The following is a 24,541-nucleotide window of genomic DNA, read 5'->3' as shown; positions in this document are numbered from 1 at the left end:
AAGGGAGAGTATTTTGAAGGTGATAAAGGTTGCTTTGTAAAAAAAAAATTAAACACATAGCTTTGGGGGAAAAAAATGAAAAGATCTAAACAAATAATCATATTGATACGAACAAGGAGTGGAGACCCAAAGCCCATCTGTAGACAACTGGACATCACCTCACAGAAGGGTCACAAGGAAGGAATGAGTCAGGCAGGGTGCAGTATAGCACTGATGAAACACACACACACACACACACACACACACACAAAAGATTCCACTCGTTCTTTACTGCTTCTCCACCTCACCCCCACTATCATGACCAAGTTCTACCTTAAAGCTGGCAAGACTGGAGCATGTACATTGGTACAGATAAGAGCTCTTGACACATGGAATCCAGGAGAGATTAAACCCCTCAGGAACAGTAATGGGAGTAGTGCTACCATGAGGATAGGGGAAAGGTCGGGGGAGAAAGGGGAGAAAGAAGTAACTGATCACAATGATCAATATATAACCCTTCCTCCCCCCTGAGGGGGCAGTGGGTGAAGGGAGATAGCGGGTGAAGATATGAAAATAACAATTATTGATAATTTGTCAAGGGTTAATGAGGGTAGGAGGATGGAGGAGGGAGGGAAAAAAGAGGAGCTGATACCAAGGGCTCAAGTAGAAAGAAAATGCTTAGAAAATAATGATGGCAACATCTGCACAAATATAATTGATACAAGTGATATAGGGAGTGTTATAACAGCATTAAGAGCCCTCAATAAAATTATTTTTTTAATTCCATCTTTTGGGGGGGTCATTGGTCTTGACAATTTCTATCATGAAATCTCGTATATTCCACAAAAGGCTCACTAATATTTCTAGGATATGCTGTTCCTTTGGAAACTAATCTCTGGTCTTTCATATTTGGGGTCTCCTAACTGCTGCCCACAGCTCTCATTCAAAAATAAATATAATTCACTACATAAGATAGGGATGTGTTTCTGTCTTAGATTTAAGATGACCAGATTTTAACACTGGAAAAATGGGACACCAGCATTAAAACTCATATCCTGGCAAAATAGCCACATGGCAGCCAAAAACCGTATACCCTAGCTTGTTGTGCATTCTTTCCAAAAAGTGGGACTTTTAAAAAATGCCACGGGACATGGGGAAAATTGTTAAAAAGCGGGACGTCTGGTCACCTTAGAGGAAATTTTATATTACGACTCAGAATTGGTCACTTTATATGAGGGGAATGGTCATCCAGAGGAGATTCTTAGGACAACAAAGTGGTTGGTTAGGTCAATGATATAAAAGGTTTGGGGTCTGAGGCACAAAAGTTTGGGGGTCTGAAATGAGTGGGGTGGTATGGAGTAGATAGAGTTGGGCAGCAGGGCCCTGGACCTGACACGAGATATTCAACCCCCTACTCTGGAACTTTTCGTTTCAACGACTCACAAGAATAACGGATGCCAGGATGGGTGGGGGAAGGGTGTTCCAACAGGGAGTGGGACCAAGGGAAGAAGGATAAGCTTTTCTTTGTTTTGCCTGATTCAGGATCACAGAGCAGGCTAGGCCTCTGAAGCTTCCTCTCGTTGGTGTACTCCTCTGTGAAGACAGCAGCAGCCCAGCTCAGGGGCACGGAAACTGTTGTCTGACAAAGGTCACGGAATAAAACCACTTCGGAAGGAAGAAGGCACAACAGAAGTAGGAAGTGACATAATCCAAAGGCAGGTGTCGTTATGTAACCCTAGGGATGGGAGCAGGTGGTACAGCTTTGAGCTTTGCCCAAACTACTGTGTCACTGTCAAAGAGTTGGGTTCGAGGACAAACTACCGAGAGACAGAAGTCCTGGACCACTAGCCATCTCACTTGGGTCATGAGAATGAGATCTCAAGTTAAGTACTTTGTCTCCCTTCGGCCATTTCTCTTATGAAACCAAGTGATTGTGGGAAAGATTAGGAATGATTTCTCATTTAAGAATCGCCAGGTGGGGTATTTAAAAATGTGCCCCTCATCTATCTGGATGCATGTTGTCATGTTGCTGACAGGGTCTCTTCTGCAAGGGATGCATTGTGAGCAGGAGTCTCTTTATCATGAAATAATAATCCCTAAGAACCTGATGATGTTCAGAGGACTGGAAGAAAGAGCAGAGAAGGTATCTTATGTCCTTCGGATAAGAGGGAAATGGCATGTTATTAACTTGAAGCAAAAGAGAGGATTGTTTGTCAAGAATTTCCCTGTCTATACACATCAAAATGGGAAACTAGGCTTGGACATGCCTTTTATCCAGGATGATTGCTTCTATGATGGGCACTTAGAGGGAGACAGTGATTCTCTTGTGACTGTCAGCACTTGCTCAGGACTACAGGGAATCCTGAACTTACATGGCACTGTCTTTGGCATCAAGCCCATGTATGCCTCAAACAAATTTGAACATATGGTCTACAGTATGTCTCTACATTCAGGCATGTCCTGTTCAGTCCGTGCGGATGAACGAGAAGAGCTCTTAACGAACAAACTTCAAAGCAGTTTAGAGCCCTCCTCAGTCCCTATGTGGTCACAACCCAAGTATATAGAAATGTTTATCGTGGTCGACAAGAAGCGGTTTCAAATGTGGAACAATAATGTGACCAAGACCACGCAGACAGTAATGGATGTCCATGCGCTGGTCAACAGGTACATGAGGGAGCTAAATGTGAAAGTAGTACTTACTGGATTGGAGATCTGGACAGAGGAAAACCTAGTGCAAATCTCCCTGAATCTGCAGGAAACACTTCAGAATTTTAACCAATGGAGAGATTGGCATCTTTTAAGGAGGGTGAAGCATGACGTCGCTCACATGATTACCGGCCAAAATACCGCAAAGTATCAAGGCCATGCATTTCTCAGTGGCATCTGCACTGATAAATATGCAACCAGTGTTGAATCTTTCTCTGATGAAGATATACCCTATTTGGCAGCTCTCATGGCTCATGAGCTTGGCCACAACCTGGGAATGAAGCACGACCATGCGACCTGCAAGTGCAAGAGCCAGCAGCACCTCTGTACTATGCATGAATTTATAACTATGGACACAGGCTTCAGCAACTGCAGCTTCCACTACTTCTACCAGCTGTTGCAGAGGCACCGAGGGGACTGTCTGTTTAATAAACCTCAGCTCCAGAGCTCTAGTGGAAAGTCATATTGTGGGAATAAGATAGTAGATGACGGAGAAGAATGTGATTGTGGAAGTGCCCTGGACTGTCAAAAGGATCGCTGTTGTCTGCCTTCATGCCACCTAAAAAGGGGCTCCGATTGTGCATTTGGATCCTGCTGCAAAAGCTGCAAATTTCTAAAAGCAACCACGCTCTGTCGTCCCAGTGTGAATGAATGTGATCTCCCAGAGTACTGCAATGGCACCTCCCAGTGGTGCCACACAGATACCTACAAGCAAGATGGTACTCCTTGCCAAGAGCAAGGTTACTGTTACCTGGGCCAGTGCAGAAGCCTGGAAAATGAGTGTGTTAAAATCTTTGGGCAGGGCTCTAGGGTGGCCCAGGAAAACTGCTATCATTACATGAACACGCAGGGGGACAGGTTTGGGAACTGTGGCAGTGAGTCTAAAGGGGTATTTAAAGTCTTCCGCAAGTGCAGGGCCAGAGATGTAAAATGTGGGAGACTGCTATGTGAAAACATCCAAAGGCTACCACATATTGGAAAACGTCACACACTTATCCAGTTTCCCCTGAAAGACACGTGGTGTTGGGGCACAGAGCATTTTGAAGCCATCAGTGGGGCTGATGAAGGGGAGGTGAAGGACGGCACCCCATGTGGCCCACAGAAGGTCTGCATTAATCGAACCTGCTTAGACATCGCTGCACTCCACTATGACTGCAACCTGGAAAGGTGTCATGGAAGGGGTGTGTGCAACAACTTTAAAAACTGCCACTGTGCCTATGGGTATGCTCCTCCAGTGTGTGAACTTGAGGGTTATGGGGGCAGTCTGAACAGTGGCCCAGCCCCACGAATTTCCTCTGGCTCTCAGTACAGCAATGTGCTGAAAATCCTAATCTGGCTCTGTCCCATCTTTTTATTAGTCCTCGTTTCTGCTATCTTTTTGCTTGTCTATTTGTATAGAAGATCTAAGATCCGTGTCAATGCAAAAAATTCATCAGAGCAGCAAGACGAACAAATGTGACAACATTTAAATATAATCTTCTTTCTGATAATAAAGCCAATTATGAAATGAAACTGAAGGAACCTTTTAAGAATTGAACTCTTTAGATCTGGTGCCCCACAGAGACTACAGAGACAAATGTTTTTTTGGTCCTCATCTGTTTTTATATATGTTGAATGCTTATTAGTTTTTAATAATAGTTGTTCTTTACTGTAGGGAAACCAGAACTGTGGGTCAATTTAAGGCCTCAAGACGTGATCTTGATAAAGCAAGGGGCATGTTCATCTTGATGCTAGGTCTGAGGTCTCTGACCTAAAACCGAAATAGTTTTGTCTTTTAGCTCCCCAGCACTTATATAAAGTGTTACTATGGAAAGATCTCTGAAATTTCCTTCCTAAATCACCCTGTTTACCCTTCCCTCCTCCCCCGTTATACACTTGTCAATTTTCTCTAACCTTAGGGATTCTGCTTTGGTAAGACCAAGGGAAGTCATCAGATAAGAAGCAGCTTCAGCTGTGCAGGTTATCATTCTAGTCACCTCGTCCATTTGGTTTTCCCTTCATTTGGGTATCATCATATGAGTTTGCCCTGGCTTCAGGTTAGTGTTGTTTATAAACTTAACTGGAAAGACAACAATAATTTATTAGGTGATTCCAGAAAAATAAACTGATTAGAGACATTCCCACTTTTGAATAAGGCTCCATAGTCTAGGAATCCTCTCTCCCCAAAGGTTCAAATTCTAACTATTAGTCATTCATTCTAAAGCCATATATGTAGCACTTACTACTGGCTGAATCATGTGAAACTGATCTAAGACCTACAAAACTGGACCCATTTTTTAATGTTCAACCTGGAAATTAACCATAGCCAGGCAACATGAAGCCAATTTTTGACTCTTGCTTATAAATTGCAGTTGAGAGCTATTGAATCCTATGGTTTCTGACATTTTTCAAAAGGTAAGCCTTAATTTTCTAATGCTGATGATCCCTATTGGTAAAATCTCAGACCACCAAACATATGTGGGGGACTTCCAAAAGTCTGTGAAAAAATGGAATTAAAAGATAATGGAATTTTCCCAGGAACTTTTTGAAGCCCATTTATATAAGCTCCTACTCAATTCACCCAGAACAGCTACTCACCACAGCACTACATTCCCTACTACTCCCGTCGTTTAGGGTCTGATTATAAAAGACTTAAGATGTCTTTTTCCAATACTCTCTCCAATCGATTTGTGTGGAATAGCTCTGGGTCTTCGATGTCCAGTATTAAAGTTTTAAAGCATAGTGGATGTGCTGGTAGCACAAGTAAGGGTAGAATCCAATGGTTCTAGCCCTCTGCTATAGAATCTCTTCTGTGAGCTTAATAATGGTGTCTGGGTGTCTGCATCACGCCGAGCCTCTTGCTTTAGTTGGTAGAACTTGTGTTGTGTCCAGCCATAGACTCCACAGTTGAGCAGACCCTGGGATGCTGCTGTTAGAGCCTGGAGGAGATGAAGGGGCGATGGAGCCTATTCCTCAGGTTTTCAGTGACCTGAGGGACAGTCCTTATCCCCCCTTATTTGCAAAGCATAGTTCCTCTCTCCCAAACATCCAGATAAAGCGGCAGGTTTTTAAAAAAAACACATGTCTAGCTCTTCCACAACTCACTTTCCACCTTGTTATGTGTAATTGAGAGTTGGGCATATTTATTAGTACACCTACTCTTCTCTTATCAACATGGTTGGGTTCCAAAGACCAGGTCATTACATGAATATAGAGGATGACCACTTCAGGTCACAAACGGAACATGACCATATCATTATATAACTGCCAAATTACATCATTACATAACTGTCCAACCCCTGAGAACTCTGGACCAACCAAGTTAACATATAACCTTCACCATCACAGCTAGGATCATTTTCTGCTTGCACCCTGGCATTCATGAATGCCAGACATATGCTGCTCACGTGAAAAATAATTAAAAGATAGTACATTTTTCACTACAGCCATAAACGTGAGATAACATGACAGTCAAAAGTGAGGAGTAGGTGTGCATGGATAAGGACCATAAAGTGGCCCTGTGGTCCCATCCTTGCCACCCAACAACCTAGGTTAAGTTTGAGATTACGGTCCTATCAGCATAGTCAGTCCAAAAAGCCATAGCTCTTATAAAAGAGGAAAAGAGAAAATCATTCCATTTCCCCCATTTTGTAGCTAGCATCTCATTTATTTCACTCTGGATGAGAATTTTGTCGCTATTGGTATTTCATATGAATAAGCCGTAGTAGGTCCTTGGGTGGTTGTTGTTGTTTTTGCTTAAAAACACATGAATGACCAGATACATAAGCCCTGGAATCCACGAAGCACTCTGACAAAATCACCTATCTATCTTCATTTCACATTTTCCCAGAACTGTATAAATAACACATTTCCTCCTTTGCAATGCAGAAATAAATACCTTGAGAAAAAGAATTGTACATGCTGAATAAAAAAAGACAAGAGAGTAGCATAAAGAGGTATAACAACAGAGATGTTTGATGTCAAAGGTGTTACCTGGAGAACATAAAAAGCCATGTGAAGCTTGGTGTCCTGAGGTTTGGTCACCTTTATGATCATTAGGATGACAGCTGTGAACACAGAAGCATGAATCTTGTCAGCCCTGGTGGCCCCAACATACTTCCTCAGTACGCATGCCTAAGTACTACCATGGATAACAGGGAAATAGAGGGAGGAGGGTTTTCCCAAAAGTTTGTGGAAGCATTCTATTATCTTTTTTACTGATCAGCGAGTGATGGTTGATAGAGCATTTTGGGTTTCCATTTAACAATTCATACACATTTTGTTTCATGCCATTTGGCTTAGGTCCCCACAATGCACTGATAATCACTTAGCTCACTGCTTGCATTGCCTGTGTCCATCCCACCTCCTTTTCTAGCCCCTCTGAAGTTTGTCTTTGGGTAAAGGCTGTCCTTTTGTTCTTAAATGGTAGCTTATTCTAACAGTGTATACCAGACTGGTTGTATTTTTTCCTGTCTCTTTTGTTAGGTGCAATTGAATCAGCTCCAGCTGACTGTGACCACGCAGAACAGAGTGAAGCCCTGCCCTGAACTGCACGATCCTCACAGCTGCTGCCATGTGTGATCCCATCAAGGGTCTTCCTGTTTTTCCTTGCCATTCTTCTTTACCAAGCGTGATGTCCTTTTCCAGAGACCCCTCTCTCCTGATCACATGTCGAATATTCTTCACTAGTGCCATAATTCACATGCATTGGTTCTGCTTTGGTAGTCTTTAATCAATGCCCAACATTTCCATGCATATGAGACAATTGAAAACGCCATGGTTTGTGTCAGGCACATCTCAGCTCTCAAAGTGACATCCTTGCTCTTCGATGCTTTGAAGAAGTCTTGTGCAACAGATTTACCCAAGGCAATGTGTCATTTGATGGATTGACTGCTATTTCCATGAGCACTGACTGTGGATCCAAGCAAGATGAAATCCTTGATGACTTTAAGATTTTCTCCATTTATCATACTGTTACCTACTGATTCAGTTGTGAGGATTTCGGTGTTCTTTACATTGACTTGTAATCCACATTAAAAACGGAATGCTTCAAGTCCTCCTCACTTTCAGCAAGTAAGGTTGTATCATCTGCATATTGCAGGTTAATAAGCCTTCCTCCCATCCCGATGCCAAGTTCTTCTTCAATGATTTGCTCAGCATACAGGTTGAATAAGTATGACAAGAGGAGAGGACCCTTCAAACACTTTATTTTGAGCCATGCAGTATTCCCTTGTTCTGTTTGCACAACTGCCTCTTGTACAGGTAGGTTCGGCATGAGCACAATCAAGTCTTCTGGAATTCCTATTCTCACACCTATCTATAGCTTGTTATGGTCCACACAGTCAAATTCCTTGGCACAGCCAATAAAAAGCAAGGAAACATCTTTCTGGTATTCTCTGCTTTCTGCCAAGAACCATCTGACACCAATCATGATATCCTTTGCTCCACATCATCTTCTGAAATCTAGAATGACTTTCTCTCAGCTCCTTATCAGTATACTGCTGTAACCGTTGTTGAATGATCTTCAACAAAATTTTATTTGCATGCAATATGAATTATTTTGTCTAGTAATTTCCACATTTTGTTGGGCCACTTTTCTTCGGAATGGGTACAAATATGGATCTAGTCGGTTGGTAGGTGGCGGTCTTCCAAATTTCTTGGCATGGACTAGTTAGTACTTCCTCATTCTTGTTGAAACTGGTCTTTCAATTGGTATCCTATCTATTCTTGGAGCCTTGTTGTTGTTTTTTTTGCAAATGCCTTCAGTGTAGCCTGGATTTCTTCCTTCAGTATCCTAAGTTCTTGATTATATGCTACCTCTTGAAACCATTGAATGTCGACTAATTCTTTTTGGTACATTGACTATGTATTCGTTCTCTCTTATTTTGATGCTTCAAGTATTAATCACTATTTTGCCTATAGCATCTGTCAACATTTCAACGTGAGACTTGATTTTTTTCCCCTTTTATGGACCCGTCTTACATACTTTGGATATGTCAGGAGACCTTACAGAAGGACCTCATGCTTGGTAAAGTAGAGGTGCAGCAAAAAAGAGGCAGGCCCTCCAGGAGATGGGCTGACGCAGTGGTGCCACAATGGACTCAGGCACAGGGACAGTTGTGAGGAGGGCGCAGGACTGGGCGGTGTTTCGTTCGGTTGGGCTGTGGGTTGGAATTGACTTGATGGCACCTAACAACAACACAGACCTGTCTGTTTCTTAACGGAAAATTAAGTCAATACAGACCTATTTTTTTGGCTGAAAATTAAGGGGTGACTAAGGGCTATAGTCTTGGGGGGTTCTAGCAATCTTTATTTGACCAGCAAGTCTGTTTTTATTGGTTTTGAGTTTTGTTACACAGTTATCTCTCACTCCAGCATCTTCGAATGTGACCCCTTTGAAAATAGTAGTGGTAGCTAGGATCCTCTAATTCCTCTGGTCTCAGGGTCACGGAGACTGATGTTCTTGTGATCTATTATCTATCTTTTCATTCCATGAACACCAGCAATGAAAGTAATCAGTATATAACTACTGTGTATTAAGGATTAACATTTTTCCTTATTTTGATTAAATTTTGCAGATTATTACTCTGGTCATGATGGCAAGACATACTGTGGGAAGATAATAATGTATACTTCTCCAAATTTTGGAGTTTACCAAGTTCCTTCATAAACATACGATCTGATCCTCACTATAATCTAATGTAGTAGGCATTAAGTTCTCTGAATTTTTTCAGGATTTTTTTTCTCTCATATATCAAGTTGTGTCTCATGTCTCTCATATATCAAGCTGTCTTACTCTAGCGAATAAAAAATGCAAGAAGAAAATGGAAAACTTGGGCAAGGTCAATGTAAAGGTTACAAATTTAACAAACATTTGCAGTCATCATTCTTGGAAAAGTCACTTTGCCTGGTGAAGCTCTATAGTTGCCCTTTTCTCTGCCCAGCTCTTCCCATTAAGATACGCACCTGGACCCCAGCAGCAAAAGAAAGCCACTGGGTAGAAGCGCACTCGCTGTTCCACAATGTGAATCACTGCCCACTGTTCACTCCCCAGAAAGCCAGTAGATTTCATGAACCTCTTATACAGTGTCTGTGCTTGAATGAGTAAAACCTAGATAGACATGGGGGCAGCAAAGAGAGGTTTGCCTCGGATTTGATCAAATATCTGAGCTCTATTTCCTCATCTCCCATAAAGAGTTACAGTCTCAGAAACCCTATGTAAGGGTCGTTACGAATCAGGCTGGACTCCCTGGCAGTAGGTTTGGTGTTGGGCATTTATTCTCAGATAAGCTCACAGCCGCAAAGAACCATTCTTCTGTCTTCACTCTCTTAAGATAAGGCTTTTTTCCGAGGGAAAATTATGTGAAGAGATAATTTTCAGTTGGCCAGGAAAATGGACAGATATTAACCAACTTCTGGTTCACTGTGTCCAATACTTGAACCTTCCATCAACCCTCAGGCTTCCTTCTCAAATCCATGACAAGACACTGGGGCCAAGTACAAAAACAAACCAAACCCAAACCTTCTACACAAAGGAAGTACAAACTAAGGTCTAACCAGACCCTCTTTTAAGACACTGTGTTAGTGTTAAAAAGTATTTTATGCTTAACACCATTAAAAAAAACAAACTTTAGCACCATGACTGAATTGAAATTCTCAGCTCTGACCAAAACAAATAAGGTTCCCCCAATAAAATAATAAAAACAAACAAACAAAAAAAATAAGGTTATAAAAATCTCTTCTTGCTCTTTGCCCTTAAGTGGCCAATGGATTGTTTTCCCTTCCCTGCACAGTCCACCTGAATAAAGTCTCACAAACTAAATGTATGAATCCGTTCAGATGTTTCTCTGTGTGTGTATGCATGCGTGTGTGATAGTCTGTAACAAATCTACCCAAATCTGAAATATTTCCCCTAATAATTTAGATTCACTCTAACTGAATAACTAGCTACATATCTAATCAAGCTTAGCCATGGAAGTTCCCTTTCCCCACAGAGACATAAGAATCAAAAGGAAGCTTGATCTCATTTCGGAATGTTTATGTCTAGTATAATCAGCTCAGCCTCTATGGATTTTTAAAGGAATTTACATAGCCAACACCATATGTTCAAATTACTGATTTTAAAAATAATTTAGATAGATTTTTATTTCTGAATGCCCGTTGAAATGTGGACTCTTCTGAAGTAAACAGGAATATCTTGGTGCCAGGTTTGGGGATATCATTTCTCCTGTTAATCTGCTCCAAACAGGAGCCATCAAATCCATTGCCATATAAATAAATTAGCTATTGTACGCTCTGATTTGTGCTGGGGTAGTGCCATGTCTTATTTTTGATGTGTCAAAGAAAATTCTCCACCCGTATATTTGGTTTACAAGGATTTTAACCCATTTTCATAGTTCTTTGGCTGATTTACTGTATTTGGTTCATGGTAAATCTGTTGACGATTCAAGTGGTAGGATAGAAGGGAAGGTATTGCACACTTAGGTGACAATGTGAATTGAATTTAGTATAAAATAATAATAGTACGTGCATAAGACTGTGAAGAACTAGAGAGTATATGAACTAAATAAAAACATTTAATGTAAAAAAATTAATGAACTTTTAAAAGAAATGCTGTGCTAGCAAAAGAAATCAGATTTGTGGGCTGAATTTGGTTTGTATAGGCAGATAGTTTGCAATCCTTAAACTAGCACATGCGGAGAGAAGGAAATGAAAAATGTAGATATAATAAAATATTTATTTGCTTAATTTTTTATATTAGGCAGTGCCCCTGGTCATTTTCATTGTACATCATCCTGGTGATCCAAATGAATGTTTGATAACTGCATGGGCCACTTAGCACCCTAGATGGATGGGCCATCAGTGCAAACTTGTGGTCAAGTGAGGAACTGAAGAAAGCTCCTCTTTATCATTAGTTGAAACTTAAATCAAAGCACGTATCCTATACTCCAATGCTGTCACTGTATATAACAGACATATACAAATTTTCTTGGTCTGGCATTTCACAGTGATCCACAGCCACATGTATTAATTACATAATGAATACACATCTCATATAATGAGTACAGCCTATTTTCCTACCTTACTTTGAATTTGGGAGGTCCAAAAGACTAAGGTATTAATTAAGTTGTTAAGATTTCCTGGCAAATTTCTTGGTCCTAGGACCCAAGAACTAAGTATCCCAAGAACTAAGTATCCTTCCAAGTATCCCAAGCCCTGGGACAACCCCCCCCCTCCCCTCCCTGTTACCAAGATGGGCAGGGTAATGTCATACCACGATGGTGAGAAAGCTGAGGAGAAAACTGGCCAGGAAAATGGTGATCCCATAAATATAAAGTATGCTACACACAGATGTGCTGGCAGAAGGCATGAGCTCAGCCATGGTCGATGGTGGTGAAAGCATCAGAACACACCTGGGAAGAGAAAGAATGGGCAGGATTGCGGCTACAGATGTAAGACTGAGGAGATATCTACTTGGGGAGTATGCATGTTTGCTTACCACTTTGCTTACCTTTGCCCATAAAATCTTGTTCCTTCTAAAGTCACGTCATCCTCTAATCACTTTGCATTATATTCCTACCTACCGTAGACACTCGAGTATAAGCCGACTCGAGTATCAGCCGAGGCACCTAATTTTACCACAAAAAAGTGCATTAAAATGTGTTGGAAAAGTCAGCTTATACACGAGTATCTACAGTAGGTGTTTCAGCTTTGGCACTATCTTACACCAGTGCATCATGACAGTAAAAACATCTCGGCCAGAATGCATGCAGAAAGTCTTTTTCCAACCCTTTAGACAAGAACACACATCGTCTACCAGGGGAATATTGGATTTGTTTTTTCTTACCTATGGTTCTGGCTAAAGTTGTGGAAACACTCACTAGTGTTGCCCAGGCAAAATACAGGTATCATCAGTAACAGAGGTACCAGGCTGGGAAAGAAAAACAAACCAATCACCCTAATGTCCAGACCTTTTCAAGCCTTTCCTCTCTGCAGAATATTTTCCCGTTTGTTTTTTTTTTTAGAAAATCTTGTAAATTTATAGATAGCAAGTAGGTTACTTATAAAGATATATATATTTTTCTTTTTTTTAACAATTTATTGGGGCTCATACAATTCTTATCACAGTTTATACATATACATACATCAATTGTATAAAGCACATCTGTACAGTCTTTGCCCTAATCATTTTTTTCTCCTCTTTTCTTTTTTTACATTTTATTAGGGACTCATACAACTCTTATCACAATCCATACATATACATACATCAATTGTATAAAGCACATCCATACATTCCCTGCCCCAATCATTCTCAAAGCATTTGCTCTCCTATTTTCCCGTTTTTCTCCCAGCTCCATCACTCCCACAATCTCTGCAAATATACATACATTTAATTTCATCAAGAGAAAGATTGCAATTTCCAATTCTTGGAGAAATGAAAAGAGAATGAATTTTATATCTACATTTTTTGCAGCTATAGCTTATTTTCAGTTTTAAAATAATTTTATTGTGGGTTCTCACAGATTATATCTAGATCAATGAGCCTTAAACAGAGTTTCATGGAGTGTCTGGGAGTTAGTTATTCAGGCAGATCAAAATCTAAGAGGGTCAAAGTGGAAGTAAAATCTATCAAGAAGTTTGGGCTTAGTCTGTTTCATTTTCCCTGGTAGCCTTATCATCAGCCCCTTCCTGGGAGTTTTTCCAAAGCAAACCAAACCCATTGCACTGCATTGACTCTAACCCATAACTATTCTATAAGAAACAGTGGAATGGCTTCCTAGGGTTTCTGAGGCTATAAATCTTTATGAAAGCAATTGGTGGGTTTGAACTGCTGACCTTGCAGTTAGCAGCACATCAGGAAACCCATAGCACCACCAAGACTCCCCACTTTTAAAGAGCCAGTTTTCAATCTAGATAATATAGGCATCTCTCTGTAAGATGAAAAAATACAGGAGTGAAAGTTATACATTCTAAAGCCAACTCTGATCTGATGTGACCACTAATCCTGGTATGATTCAGTCCCTGTTTGAGCATCATAATGGTAAGGGATTCAAACAGTGTTATAAATAAGGCCCTCTATTATATCTAACTCTCACTATTTGGAAAAGGAACCAGAGCTCTAAAGACAAAGGGATTTTATTCAAGGTCACATAGAGGTGAGGGCAGAAGGGGACTAAAGTGCACGTTTGTAACATCAAACCTCATTCCTGTTCCAGCTGGGGAAATGAAACCAATAACCACCTATGAAGGATGGTTTACATCTCCTAAGACTTAGGAGTAATGATGCAGTGGAGATAACAGGCATTGCCTCTTCTTTGTTCCTCATTGAACACCAGAATAATGAGTGTCTACAACTTGCTAGGAAGGAAAAAAACTCAAAACTTACCTTGACATAATGATGGCCATCTGACTAATTTGAGAAGTATAATCTATTGCCTAGGAAAAGTATAAATGGGAATAATGCTTTAGGACATTGACAAGAACATACCACGGCATCACTCATCTTTTTATAGAACAAAAGGATTTCTAAGACTAGACTAGCTTCTTTCAACAAATATTTGCTATAAAATTCAATGAGATATAGTTCCTTAGGGTTGGCGTTAACGGAATTTTATCTGTATATAAAATACTCTAAATAAAAGTGCAACCAGAAAAAAGGTCACAGGAGAGCCTGGAGGGAGTTGTTTAATTTAAGATTTGGGTATCAGAAGAGATTATCTTAAGAAAAAGGCAAATACAAAAATCACACAGTAACTCTCCATCTAGGATTCAGTCTTCTTCTCTTTTGGATATGGAGAGGCATGGTTTTTCTCAGACCTTGTGGTTGGAATGAAAATCTGTGCCTATTTTATGATAACCAGCAGAAGATATGATACTCAAAAAACTCAAACTCATTTCCATCAAGTCAGTGCTGACTCATAGTGACCCTGGTAGGGCAGAGTAGATCTGCCCCTGTGAGTTTTTAACACTGTAAGTGTTTGTGGTAGTAGGAAGCCTCATCTTTCTCCCATAGAGAGGCTGGTGGTTTCAAACTGCTGACCTTGCAGTTAGTAGTCCCATACATAACCCACTATGTCACCAGGGTTTCAGAAAGTATAATATGTCACGATTAATATAGTAGGTCTCAGCCAAATACTTTTTGAATATAAGATCTGTTAGACTGTAGGAGAAATAACATTTCAAAAAAAATCCCTATTACATTACATAACCATTGTTAAAACAACTTTGAGGAAAAATCATCTCTATCCTGTAGGAGATTATGGTGAAAGATTTAACCAAAATACATAAAGGAGATCATAGAAGCAAAGACAAGCACTTTTTTTAACTTTATAAAGTTGCTAGTCATGTATCAGGGAATGACATTGCTAGTAATCAATACACAATGAGAAATTAATAGCAAACTCAAGTACAATATCCAGTGTGGACTTAGAGAAAATTAGTCTTTAGTGACCTTTCCACTCTTCTCTTTTTGTTTTTTATTTTATCCTCTATTACGTGGCTATCCTGTTTATTTTTTTTCTTACCTGATTGTCAAAGAAGCCATAATAAGCAGCTTGCTTAATAGTAGTGGAATATTGTCAGATATCGTTCAAGAACACAAGCCTCTCAGGTTGGAAGGAACTCAAACTATGACTGAGAAAGAGCTACTTTCTCCAAGTGGAGTCCACAATAATGACATGAACGAAGGACAGCTGTGGGGACCTTTATTTGCTTCTGGGGCATGACTCAAAAATGAGAAGGAACAGCTGCAAACATCTATTAATTATAGGATCGTGGAGTGTCTGAAGTGTGGATTGAGGAAAACTTGGAGTCCTTAAAATGAAATGGGATGCATAAAGATCCATGTCCTATGGCAGCATGGCAAGATACAAGAACAACAGAGATAAGTCTATCAGACTGTTCTATACATCAGACAAGATCACAGAAGAGGAGATTAAAAAGGTAGTACCCTCTATAATAGCCAAGCACAAATTGAAATATCTAGAGATATACCTAACTGAAAACAAAAGATTTGTATAAGAAATACTACAGAACACTATTACAAGAAACCAAGAGTGACCTCAACAAATGGAAGAATATCCCATGCTCGTGGATTGGAAGACTCAATATAATAAAGATGTCAGTTCTGCCCAAGGCACTAAATAAGTTTAATGATATCCCTATACAAACACCATCATCCTTCTTCAAAGAATTTGAAAAACTGATTACCAACTTCATATGGAGAGGGAAGAAGCCTAGAATTAGCATAGAACTTCCCAAGAAGAAGGACAAAGTGGGTGAGGGCTTGTTCTACCTGACTTTACACATATTAAACAGCCACAGTGGTCAAAACAATGTGGTACTGGTGTAACGACAGATATTCAGACAAATCAAAAAGAGCTGAAAACCCAGAAATAAAATCATCAGCATACAGACAACTGATCTATAATAAGGGGGTCTCATTACTTGACGGCAACTCAAGTTTTTGAGTTATGGCCCCATTTAGGGAGCCTAGTGGCACAGTGGTTAACTAACTCAATGCTAAGTAAAAGGTCAGTGGTTCAAACCCAGTAGGCACTCAGCAAAAGACAGATGCTTCTGTAACACTTTAAAGCCTTTACAGAACTTCTACTTTGTCTAATATGACTGCTATTAGTAGAAAAACAATGATGGCAATGGGTTAATAAAAGAAAATAGCTTCTTTTCTTTTTTATTTATAGTATTATTTGATCATTTAACAAATACTTATTAAACTTCATCATATGTCTGATAAGCGTGTCATTTTCATTTGTAATATAAGTGACCCATAGGCTCTAGGGAAAGATAGGTTGGGAGGCTTTCTAGACCCATTTACTCCATGGTACCCCACTCCTGTTACCAAAATGTGTTAGACAGGGTTCTCTAGAGAGAAAAAACCAGATTGCTAGTAATTTTATATATATATATTTATAAAGATAGATATATAACATAAGAAATGAACCGTTAAATTATATATAGATAGATAGATAATACAAGAAATTAACAGTTAATTGTAAATTATAAAGCAGTGAGACACTAGCAGTCCTTTAAGGCTTGAGAGCCGCCAGTTCCCTTTCTGTAGAGAGAGCTGGGCTATATATACCCAGGCAGCAAACAGCAAGGCAGGTCACCAACTGTCACCAACTGTCAGTCCCCAGCTCCAGAGATGAATGTTCCAATCATGTGGGCTTAAAGGGACCTTAACTTACAGCGACACAGGCGCCCCACAGGTAGTGTACCCTCTAAATTGGGGCACAGAACTAGCAAGGCGAGGCTCACCGAGCCATTTATCTCTCCGCCCTTCAATTAATCCTACTTGTTTGTGTTTATCGGCCAGGCTGGCACAATAAACTATCGCAGTACCCTAAACCAAAAATTCCCCCTCCATTTAATTAATACTTCAGAAATAAGAACACTGGAATACTTAATGAGATCTATAATCAGATTAAAATTGTAAAGATATTTAGAGAAATTAAAAACTACTATCACAAAAATGTTGTCTGCCATGATCGCTTAGTATAATACTAAAAGAAATAATCCATATTTAGTATGCAATGGGATGCTATCTATTATATATTCAGGAATAAAAAGAAACGGATTACATACTGATACATGGTATAATGGATGATTTCAGAAAATTATGGAGAAATACCAGATACTATGTATGATTCCATTTATATGAAACATCAAAAGAAAAAAAAAGGCAATGGTAGAATGTAAACTCCAGTCGTGCTTGTTTGGTGCAGAGTGAGAAGGAGATTGACAGTATATGGGCATGAAGGAAATACACTGGGCTGAAGAAAATATTCTAAAACTGATTTATGTTAACAGGCACAAAATTCAATAAATTTACTTTTTAAATCATTGAACTCTTCATTTCAAATCAGTAAATTATGTCATAAGAAAATATTACACACCACTAAAAATCTAGGTGTCCTCAATTCATGATCTCCTCCTGTCTTTTATAACCCCAATGCTGGTTTGTGTCGGAAATTGCCTTTGTGAACCTAAGACAGAGAGACAATGGCTCTCTAGATCTGTCTTCTTTTCTGATTGCCACACAATAATTCCTCCGTCCTTTTGTAAACCAGTATTTGTCATGTACAGTTACTGAAAAAAATACAGGAAAACAGAACACCCATTCTCCCTTTCCAATACCTGCAGTCCAAACAGCAATGTTAGCATCCAGAGCCCAATTCCCTGATTCTTCTCCTGTCCCTTTTCTTTACTCTAGCTGGGAGCCAAAAGAATTTTCCTCACTGAACAATGGAATCAAGTACAAATGATAGTACTTTTAATGTTTCCTATAATCAATTCTGTTCTTAGTTTTTTGGTGGTAGCAAAAGAGAAGAGAAAGTAATGTCAACAAGATGAAACTTTGGGAGCTTCTCCCACTTCACCTCACCAGTGCTGAGTGCTTACATTGTTAATCAGGGGTTACTGGCTTGGTTTAGCATACCATTCTTAACTAGCAGCTTGGCTGTAAACTCACCAGTGGAGATGAGCTCTGTCCACTCTGGTTGTGTTTCACCCTCAGCTCTGTGTACAGGTACCAGATGTAATTGACAGTGTAGAGAAATGAGGAAATGTAGAAGATCTAGGGGAAAATCAAGACAATTTATCATAACTAACTGACATATTCAACATATTCCATGATTTCTGTCTATTAAAATCCTACTTACTGGATTGTTAGTAATATACTGTATACACTAGTATACATACTGTGTCACACTAGGGAACAAGCACCCACAGGTTAGAGAAGCCAAGGAGCCCTGGTGTTTCTGGTGGTTGAGAGCAGGACTGTGAACTTCAAGGTAAGAGGTTCAAATCCACTAGCAGCTTTCTTGTGACTATTCTGAAAAACCACAGTATTATCTACCTACTCTAATCTAACTGTTACACTTTAATGAAGATTTTAAAGGAACTTTTAATTAGATTTTAATTGAATAAGGATTTCCATTTCTAGTAATGATAGTCCAAGTTATTTGAAACAAACTTCATGAAAACAAACAAAAAAAACCCCTAAACACCTCTGGTACCTAGCATATGGTAAAAATGGTACCCGGTGGAGAATATTGCCAATAAATATTGGTGAAGTGATTTATGGTGATAATTGACCAAAAAAACAAACAAAAATTAAATAAGGTATATAAAATACTTATTTATATCCTTAAAAGCATCAATGAGGATCTCTAGTGGTACTGTTGGGTGGACACTGGACCGTTAACTGCAAGGTCAGAAGTTCCAACCAATCAGCCTCTCTTTGGGAAAAAGATGAGAGCAGAGGCTGTCCGCTCTTGTTGAGATTTGAAGTATATTGGATCTCTATGAGTCTGAATCGAATTTATGCCAGTGGGTTTGGTAAAAGAATAATTAATAATAATTATAAAGCATCAAAGGATAACAAGATAGCAAAGAACTAGCAGGCCCAAACCTACAGTAAGGCATTCCTGCTTCCATCCTTGATGAAATAACAGGAACAAAATCTACCCTTTATACTTCCAAAATCTACCCACTGCCAGTCAATTCCAATTCATAGCAACTTTGTATAGGATTTCCAAGGCTGTAATTATTAACAGGAACAGAAAGCCCTATCTTTCTCCTAATGATTGGCTGGTGGGTTTGAACTGTCAACTTTTGGGGCAATCCAAGCTTAGCCAATAGTTCCCAGACTTTCAGCCTTAAGCAACTAAAAATGGGATAAAATGCATGAAAATAAATGGTTTTCAAACACCGGATAACACATGTAATATCTCTCCCATTGCCTCAAGAAAATTCTAACTCACAGTGGCCTTATATTTAGTTTCAGAGACTGTAAATCCTTATGGGAGCATATAGCCTCTTTTTTCTCCCACTGGGTAGCTGGTGGGTTTGAACTGGTGTCCTTGTGGTTAGAAGCCCAACAGTTATCCAATAGGGCCATTATGTGACCCCATCAAGTGCTCCAGCTCACAAGTTGGAGAAAATAATTTCAGTGAAGTAGAATCCAAACAAAGATCAACTGTTCTGGTGAGTTGAGGAGACAATACTGAGCCTGAAGAAGTCAAGATAGTCTTCTTAGGTAAGCACAGGACTGCTAACAGCAAGGTGGGAGGTTCAAATCCACTAGCTGCTCTAAGAGAGAATGATGAGTTTATCTGTTTCTGTAAAGATTTACAGCCTCTGAAACTTGACATAGAGTTGCTATGAATCACAACTGACTCGAGGGCAGAGAGTCGGTTTGATGCAACTCAAATCTGTGAAGCAGAGTATCAGAGAAAAGGTCGCTGCAGAAAGTGAGTGCTCTAGAAGAGGCCCCCTCCAGTCTTTCATTAACCACTGATCTATGTGTGCTGGGGAGAACACCACAAAGAGAAAAGAACCAACAGAAAGGACAAGGTGAAAGGATTTCCAAAGCACACACAAGGCCAGGAATTGTTTCTGTTCCCATTAGCCAGAGTGAAAACACTTGCTAAAACCTAGGGCATAAAGTAGAATCATATGAGGGGTATTGATTCGGTAATCCATGAAATGAGGTGGAGCATATAAGGGACAAAGTTATAAAAAAAAAACCTCTTTAGATATAACCAAACACCTTGAGGGAATGAATCACTAGATCTCAGAGACACCAAGGTCAATTGGCATAACGGTTCACAAAGATAATGTTCTACATCTTACTTTGGTGAGTGGTAGCAACTAGGGTCTTAAAAGCTCATGCGCGGTCAACCATCTAAGTTGCGACTATTGGTCTCTTGCTATCTGGAGGAAAGAACAGTGATGTAAATCATAGGTACGGACACCATGGCCATGCAATCGTCAGTGTCCACCACCCTGAGATCAGAAGGACGGGACGGGGCTCAGATACCACCACAAAGAGTTCTGAAAAGCAGTTCACATTCCAAAGTCCTGGCTAGAGTGGGGCAGTACTTGTGGAACCCCCAAGACTACAGACCCTTAGGGAAGCGTGAGAGATGGAAATACTGCCTTCAGTGTAGACCTAGGTGGCAGACATGCTAGAAACAGTTTTATTTATAATGGCGAATACAAGAATGAAGAAAATGTACTAAAACTGATTATGGTGATGACTGTATAATTCTCCTTGATATGATTAAACTTCTAAATTTTAATGATATGTGAATTATATGCTAATAAAACTGTTGAGGGGAAAAGAAACAATAGTTTTAATTTTTATTTTTATTTAATAAAGGTTTCTATGAGTTTGCAGTAATATTTTTTTTACTCGCCTTGGTATACTCGATATGTTCCAAATGTCAAGGAAAGCAAGAGCAAGATGAGGAGAGAAACAAAAGACTTTTATTTTTTTAATGTCTAGAGAAGAAAAGCTTCAACTACGTTCAACTTGCAGAGATGAAGATGGAAAGTATGAAATGAACATGACAGCAGATCAATCACAAAAGGACAAAGATTGTATGATCTTACATGAAACACAAAGAGAGGGAGAGAAGGAAAGGGGTCATTTTTGTGGAGAGAATGTTTATCATGCTGGGAAAGTGGGCAACCATTGTGGGTGGTGGCTACACAGATGATTGATGTAACTGATACCACTCAATTGGATGCCTGAAAAACATTGAATTGGCAAATATGGTAGATTTGTTTTACAATAATAAAAAGCTAATACGGATTAAATATTACAGAGAAAAAGATGAATGAAATTAAAGGCATAGCAATTGAAACTACCTAAAATGAAGGCTATATAGAAAAAGTGTCAGAAAATTATGAGCAAATCAGAGACAATATCAAGCAAATATAATTGAAGTTCCAGGATAAGTACAGAGGGAAATATATATATGTATATATATATGTGTGTGTGTGTATATATATATGTATATATATATATATATATATATAAAGGCCAACATTTTTCAGATTTGATGAAAACTATAAGTCCTCGTATATACAAGAAGTTTAACCCAAATGCAATAAATATGAAGAAAATACACAAAGACACCTCATAATCAAATTACTGAAAATCCTTTATAAATAATTCCAAAAGCAGACACAGTAAAAGGCACCATTATGTATATGGGTACAAATACAAGAATGATAGTAGACTTCTTACTGCTAATGAATCAATTCTGACTAGAATGGCCCTGTATGACATGCTTGACAATGTAGCAGCGCAGCACAAAAGAGGAAGACCTTTGACAGAGGGACTGACACAGTGGCTGCACTGATGGGCTCAAGCATAGGAACAAAGGTGAGGATGGCCCAGGACCAGCCAGAGTTCTGCACTGTGGTCCATTGGGTTGCTGCAAGCGGGAAACTAACAACAGGAGGCTTCTTACCTGAAATAATGCAATGCAGAGGACAAAGAAGTAACATCATTACAGTGCTGAACAGCAACAGAAATTGCAAACCTAGATTTCCCTACACCGCAAAAACACTGTTGGGGTTTTTTTTAAAGGCAACATAAAGACATTTCCAGACAAGGGCTGAGAGAATACATTAAAACACGCCGTTACTGTTGCAGTTAGTTGCTGCTGAATATCATTCCTCAACTGGTGGCTGCCCTTTCCACCACAGAACAAAACACTGCCTGGTCCTGAGCCATCAGATTGCTGTCCAGAGTATTCTCACCACCTGCTTTTCAAAAGTAAATAGCCAAACCTGTCTTTGTAGTCTAACTTTAATCTGGAAGCTCTGCTGAAACCTATTCAGTATCACAACAACCTACGAGCCTACACTGACACATGGTATCTTCACAAAAGGAAATATTAAAAGAAGTCTTCAGGCAGAAAATAGATGATACTGGACAGACATTTTGATCTACACACAAACCTCTAGCCAGTGAGCTGGAGCTGACAGGACCTGTCCTACAGGGTCCTTGTGAATCACAAGAGACTCAATGGCAGTGAGTGTGTGACACAAAGGAGTTAACCAATCAAAAATGAGTAAGGCTTGGCATTTCTTCAAAAAGTTAAGTACACAATCACCATATAACTCAGCAATTACACTCCTTGGTGTATATCCAAAAGAACTAAAATCAGAAATGAAGAAAGGTGAACAAATTTTGATATACGTACACATACAATGGATTGTCATTTGATCATGAAAGGGCTGAAATACTGATTTTTACATGGCAGTATGTTCTTTAAAAAAAGAGAGACAGATACAACGGGTCATATATTGTATGACTCCATTTATATGAAATATCCAAAGTAGGTAGACCCATTATATAGAATGAAGATGGGATCAGGAACAGAATGTGGGCACAGGAACTGCTTAAAAGGAATGAAGAAAATGTTTTGGAACCAGACAAGGGTAACAGTTATAAGACGTTGTGAAGGCACTACATGCCACTGAAATTTTCAGTTCCCCTTTAAAAGGTACAGACTCAAGTAGAAGCCAAACTAAATATCAGCCGAGGTACCTAATTTTACCACAAAAATGGCATAAAAAATGTGCTGAAAAACTCAAGTTTATACAGGAGTATATATGGTAATTTAATGCTAATTTCACTTCAATAAAAAATTTCGAGGGGGAAAAAACACTTAAAATGTATGCAACTCCATGTTCATTACAGTACTGCTTACATTACTAAGAAGATGGGAAAAAAAACTAATGTCCAGTGGTGGAATGGATAAGTAAATTTTGGTACTACACACAGTTGATACGTTGCATCACTAACAAATAATGACAGAACTATGACATGCCTCATGACATCGATGGCATTGGAGAATGTTATGCAACTCGGCAGCACAAGCCCCTTGGTACAGTGTTGAAGAGCCATGGGGTCACTTTGAGAATGAAGGTAATCTAAGCCACAGTGTTTGCAATTTTCTCATATGCATGGCGGGCGTTGGATAGTGGATACAGAAAACCAAGTAAGAATGAATGTATTTGGATTACGGTGCTTCTAAAGAATATTGAAAGTCTTATGGATTTCCAGAAGAACAAACAATTCTATCTTGGAAGAAGTACAGTCAGAATGCTCCTTAGAAGCAAAGATGTCGGGGAGGGCGAGAGGGTGGGCCAGGAGCAAAAAAAAGAAGAAGCAAAGATGGCAAGACTTCATCATACGTACTTTGGAAATGTTAGGAGAGGGTAGACCCTGGAAAAAGACATCATGGTTGGTAAAGTAGAAGGGCAGTGAAATTGAAGACCTTCAATGAGATGGATTGACATACTGGCTGCAACAATGAACGCAGGACTGGGCATTGTTTTGTTCTGTTGTAAATAAAGCCACTATGAGTAGGAACCAACTTGATGCCACTTGGCAACAGAACACACGGTATAGGTAAAAATGAATCAGTAAGTATGTGGAGGAAATAAAAAGTCCGCAGTTGAATCACGTTATTGACAATGTAGAGAGAAATCCTCCAAAAACAATGATCTAATAATCAGCACAAAAATAGTGTATGCTAACTGAAGGCAAGCACTTTGATAATTTAATCTTCACAACAACCCTGAGAATCCTATTATTATTCCTACTTTACAGATGAGAAAACTAATACTTAGAAAAGTTAACATGCTTGAGACCACACATCTAGTATCGCTGCCAAGCTTTAACTCCAAAACGCAAACCTCATGTCATTTGCCATTCAATTTTGAATCCTTAAAATATCTGAGTAGCACAGTCTTCTGAGAAGCAAAATTGGCTTTTTGCACTATGAAACGATGCTGGCTAGAGTTGCAGTTTCCGTGACTGGGAAGACAGAGCTGAAGCACATTGTCAGGGACCTCCACCAAGAATCCAGCAAACATGGCCAGCACCCAGAATCTGAAGGGCAGGCCCATTGCCTAGATGGCCTCAGATAACAGAAGAGCTAATGTAAATGAGTTTTCTAGGTTATTGCTTGCTTGGTGCCCGTTATCCTTTCTCTCGTCCAATTGCTCACATTGGTAATAGAAGTGCTACTTGATGATGCCCACCACTGCT

General features: G+C 39.5%; 2 protein-coding genes across 3 annotated transcripts in view; one reads left to right on the top strand and one right to left on the bottom strand.

The window, feature by feature from the left end:
* TMEM116 (transmembrane protein 116) overlaps positions 1-24,541 on the bottom strand; it is a 90,669-nt gene continuing 66,128 nt past the window's right edge. For both annotated transcript variants that reach the window (XM_075534377.1, XM_075534376.1), the window contains 7 exons: positions 18,155-18,259; positions 14,051-14,100; positions 12,512-12,595; positions 11,939-12,077; positions 9,631-9,775; positions 6,658-6,731; positions 1-5,603 (listed from right to left, as the gene is read on the bottom strand). In XM_075534377.1, coding sequence (XP_075390492.1) covers positions 5,397-5,603; positions 6,658-6,731; positions 9,631-9,775; positions 11,939-12,077; positions 12,512-12,595; positions 14,051-14,100; positions 18,155-18,259 — 804 coding nt within the window. In that variant the 3' untranslated portion in view covers positions 1-5,396. The remainder of the gene's footprint in view (positions 5,604-6,657; positions 6,732-9,630; positions 9,776-11,938; positions 12,078-12,511; positions 12,596-14,050; positions 14,101-18,154; positions 18,260-24,541) is intronic.
* LOC142429623 (disintegrin and metalloproteinase domain-containing protein 1-like) lies at positions 2,033-4,144 on the top strand. Its single transcript, XM_075534658.1, has one exon. The coding sequence runs from the start codon at positions 2,033-2,035 to the stop codon at positions 4,142-4,144; it is 2,112 nt and encodes a 703-aa protein (XP_075390773.1).

Source organism: Tenrec ecaudatus, chromosome 16 (genome assembly GCF_050624435.1).
Source record: "Tenrec ecaudatus isolate mTenEca1 chromosome 16, mTenEca1.hap1, whole genome shotgun sequence".
Lineage (NCBI taxonomy): Eukaryota > Metazoa > Chordata > Mammalia > Afrosoricida > Tenrecidae > Tenrec > Tenrec ecaudatus.
This window is presented reverse-complemented; position numbering and strand designations above follow the sequence as displayed.